Genomic DNA, 3,983 nt, shown 5'->3' with positions numbered 1-3,983 from the left:
TTTTTTTTTTTAAATATGTTAACTACCCTCCTGCACAAAAGGTTACAATTGTGACAAAACCCAGCATGGTTCATCTTCGCCTGACCTGGAGTTCAAGAAGCAGGAATGTAGATGGAGAGAATCAATGATGCCAAAAGATGATGGAAAGAATGAAAAGTAGAAGGGAGAGGGGTAGAGAGAACACAGAGTATGGTACTCCTTGTTTCATTTCTGACTCCATGGACACAGCTCAGAAGGAGCACTGTGGGCCCCTCTGAGGGAGGGCTAGAAACTGGCAGGCTTCCTTCACTCAGAACTATTGAGAGTTCTGGCTTCTTGGCCAGAGATCGGTATCCATGGCTCAAGGAGTTAGCATTCCTGTTGGGGAGAGTCTATGAAAGAAGATAAGCGTTTTCAAGTGGATTCAACATTTCCCCATGGGCCTCTCCAATTGTCCCACCCTCCCACACACACTACTCATAAGCTTGCTGAAGAAAAGTAATTTCACTAATCCAGACTCAGCTTGACATAACAAAAGAGGCAAGCAGAATTCTTACCGTGAGAATGTGTAGGTAAGTACTATTTACTCTGCTCTTTAACAGAAATTTAGTCTAAACTTTAGACGATAAAGCAAGCTACCTGAAAACATATCTCTTTGCTGTTTCGTTACCTTATCCCTCCTTTATAATGTTAAACTTTTTCCTCTATTATCGATACCAAAGGGCATTGACAGCAATCCATTTGTAGCCTAAGTGTATGTATGTCCTTAGCTCTGAGAAGACTAATTCGGAAGGATTCAAAGATATAGCATTGCCCATTAGAGTTCAGCAGAGAAAGATGTTGGTGGTTTTAGTGTCAGGATATATGAAGGGTGAGCAGGATCTAGGGTCTGAGGTGTGTGGGGGTGGGAACTGAGGAATTTATGTCCAATCCAAGGGTTTCATCAATGCTGCCCATACTAGTCATCTTGAATGTCTGTTCAATTTCTTGATCAGTAGATCCCATTCTGTTTGCTCTTTGAGATTTTGACTTTTGAGATTTGGCAGGGCATTGTTAGACTCCAGCATCACAACTCTGAAAGCTCCTTGGAGGGAGGAACTGAGTCTGGTTCACTAGTCCTCCCAGCTGTTAGAAGATCACTTGGCTGAATGAACTCATGCATATGAGAATGAATGCAGAGACTCCAAAGTAGCTCTGCCATAAGACCCCAAATCCTCCCCATCCTGCCCCAGACCTCTGGGAATACTCTTCAGGATCCTTGATGAGTATTAGAAGTGAGTTCTCTTTTTGAATTAATAATACTTTATATATGCAGGGTGATTCTGGGTTGTTTTTTTCCAAAAAGTTTTTCATATTGTACTTATCTCCTGGTCTTTACAGCAATCTGACTGGAAGCTATGTAAGGAACTTATCTACTATCCCTATTGTATTTGCAAGACATTGAGGCACAGAGGATTGCTTTGACCCTCGATTTTCTATTTCACTCTTGAAACTCATTTTACTATAAAGAAAAAAAAAATCCAATAATGTGATTTCAGCTGATTCAGCAGCTGTGGGTGGTTTCAGGTAAACACATGTTTCCAACACTGATTTCTGACTAAAAGCCAGGATTCAGTGGCCAAGTATTGTTTATTTGGTTAGCCATGGTGCGGGGAGAATCTTGGTTTATCACCTCTAGACAATGAAGAAGATGGACAGGCACCTGGTCAAGGGACTGATGCACAAGCACGTTGACTTGGAGATGAAGACTGCCAAACAGGCTGAATTCAGACTCAACCAAAGCACGCAGAGACTAGAGAACATCTGTCTCTACAATATGAAGTTGCTGACCAGAGAGCAGAAACAGGTCCAAAAGGAGCTTCAGAGGTTACAGCAAGGTAAGTTAGCACTGGGGAGAGGCTGAGCAGGACAACAAGCACACCACTTATTTTCTGAGACTTGGCAGGCTTTATTAGATAACAGAATCACAAAGCTGTACGGTTCCTCAGAGGTGGGAGCTGCATCTCATTCACCAAGACCCTCAGCTTTTAGCACAACAACTGGCACAATGTAGGGTCAGAGGCTGAATGAACCTTTGGAAAAATAAAATATAGAGGCCCAAGAGTGACTCTGCCATTGAGTCCCGAAATCCCCTTGGCCCTGCCCCAGACCTCTTACATCACAATAAAGGCCTTCCCAGATCCTGGATACTAAGGAAGCAAGAGATCCCAGTCTCAATCTGGTTTGTAGGTCATTCAACGCTCTCAGCTTCTCCCTCTCTCAATTGAAGTTTCCTGGAGCAGTTCCTACACGATCTGTCTTGAGCTAACACTTTGCAGGTTTCCAGTCTCTGTGTTGCTGTGTTTAGATAGATACTGTCAAATCGAGTCTTTCCAAGTCTATCTTGTTGTAATCATTGGTTTCCCACTTATTTTATTTCATCTTCTTTTCTTTTGCCATATCTGAGTTGTTTGGTTACGTCCCTTTTTGATGTCTGCTCTTTCTCTTCTGTAGCTAATAATCACTTATTGAACAGCTACTAATGTTCCAGTCTCTGTCCTGTTATCTTGGCTCATTGCTATTGAGTCAGTTCTGACTCCTGACAACCCCATTTGTGCAGAGTACAAGTGCTCCAGAGGGTTTTCAACACAGTGACCTTGTGGAAGCAGATCTCTGAAGCTGTCTTATGAGGCTTCTCTGGGTGGGTGTGAACCATTTGCACTACCCAGGGATACCAGTCACTGTCCTAACCCTTCTCATTTACTGAAAGAAAAAAATCAAAGAAAAACATTTTTCTGGGGTGTGCCACAAGAGCACTACATATAGATACAAAAGACAACTGACCGGGATACATCTATAAGAGGGCTGGTTAAGAAACATTTGGTAGTTTTCAATACTCGCCAGTCTGAGATTCAGGCTCTTCCTTTCCTCTGTAGAAAGAGAATTCCTCAACTAACCTTTTAGTTCTACAAAGTTTATTCACACTGAAGTCTGTAGATGCTTTCTTTTTCATTTTAAGTCAAAGGGAAAATACTTCTGTTTGTTTCCCCAAAGAGGCACCTTTGCTCCAAAGCTGTGTGCTCATAGTCTTTTTTGTATTTTCGTCCATTAAACCTTCTGCCCCAGAAGAATTAACGCTTCCTAAACATATGTTGTTGTTGTTGTTATATGCCGTGGAGTCGGTTCCAACTCATAGCGACCCTGCATAGGGTTTCCAAGGCTGTAAATCTTTATGTGAGCAGAAAGCTTCATCTTTCTCCCACGGGAACAGCTGGTAGTTTCGAACTGCTGACCCTGAGGATAGCAGCCCAATTTGTAACCACTATACCACCAGAGGGGCTGAAATTTTCTCATTATCTTTTCATTCCATGTTTTCAAAAATATTCTGATGCCCTCTCATGAATCACTTTAAAAATTATACAATTAATATCTCTAAATACTGATGTGATTCTTTATGGTAAGCACTGAACTGCTAACCTCAAGGCTGGCAGTTCAAATCCACCAGCCATTGCTGGGAAATCCTATACAAAGTTGCTAGCTATAAATCATAACCTACACATAGGCACTTAGCAACAACAAAAACAATGTAAGTAATATACTTATATAATAATGTTAATATATTAATTATTATAATGTGTTATATTATAATGGCATCTGCTCCCACAAAGAGTTAAAGGGTCATTATGAATTTGAACTGACCTGACAACACTTAATAACAACAGTAATTATAATATATAACTTAGGGCTATTACTCAGGGCTTTTGTACATACAGAAAGCTTGGCTACAAAAGCCTAGAGGAATGTCCAAAAGTCTGTGCTGGAGATTATCTCTAAACTCCAGCTTGGGGCTTCAAAGATGACTGTCGGGGACCCGCCTCGACATTGGGGTTCAGTTCACGAGGGGAGGATACCTGACGGCGACTCAAGAATACACAGAAAGAGACAAAGGAGACAAAGAGAGAGACAAAGAGGCACCCCAAAGCCAGGGTGGATACATCACTGATAGGCAGGCTTGGGACTACAGG

The 3,983-nt window shown here is 41.7% G+C and overlaps 1 protein-coding gene across 1 annotated transcript in view; it reads left to right on the top strand.

Annotated features, from left to right (window-relative positions):
* The first annotated feature begins 1,669 nt into the window (after nt 1-1,669).
* The window catches only part of LOC102822015 (chromosome unknown open reading frame, human C1orf110), a 10,026-nt gene continuing 7,712 nt past the window's right edge, over nt 1,670-3,983 (top strand). Inside the window, 1 exon segment of the mRNA XM_006873438.1 lies at nt 1,670-1,856. Coding sequence (XP_006873500.1) covers nt 1,670-1,856 — 187 coding nt within the window.

This window comes from Chrysochloris asiatica, unplaced genomic scaffold (genome assembly GCF_000296735.1).
Source record: "Chrysochloris asiatica unplaced genomic scaffold, ChrAsi1.0 scaffold00241, whole genome shotgun sequence".
In the NCBI taxonomy this organism is placed as follows: domain Eukaryota; kingdom Metazoa; phylum Chordata; class Mammalia; order Afrosoricida; family Chrysochloridae; genus Chrysochloris; species Chrysochloris asiatica.
The sequence above is the reverse complement of the archived record's forward strand: the minus strand, read 5'-3'. Positions and strand labels throughout refer to the sequence as shown.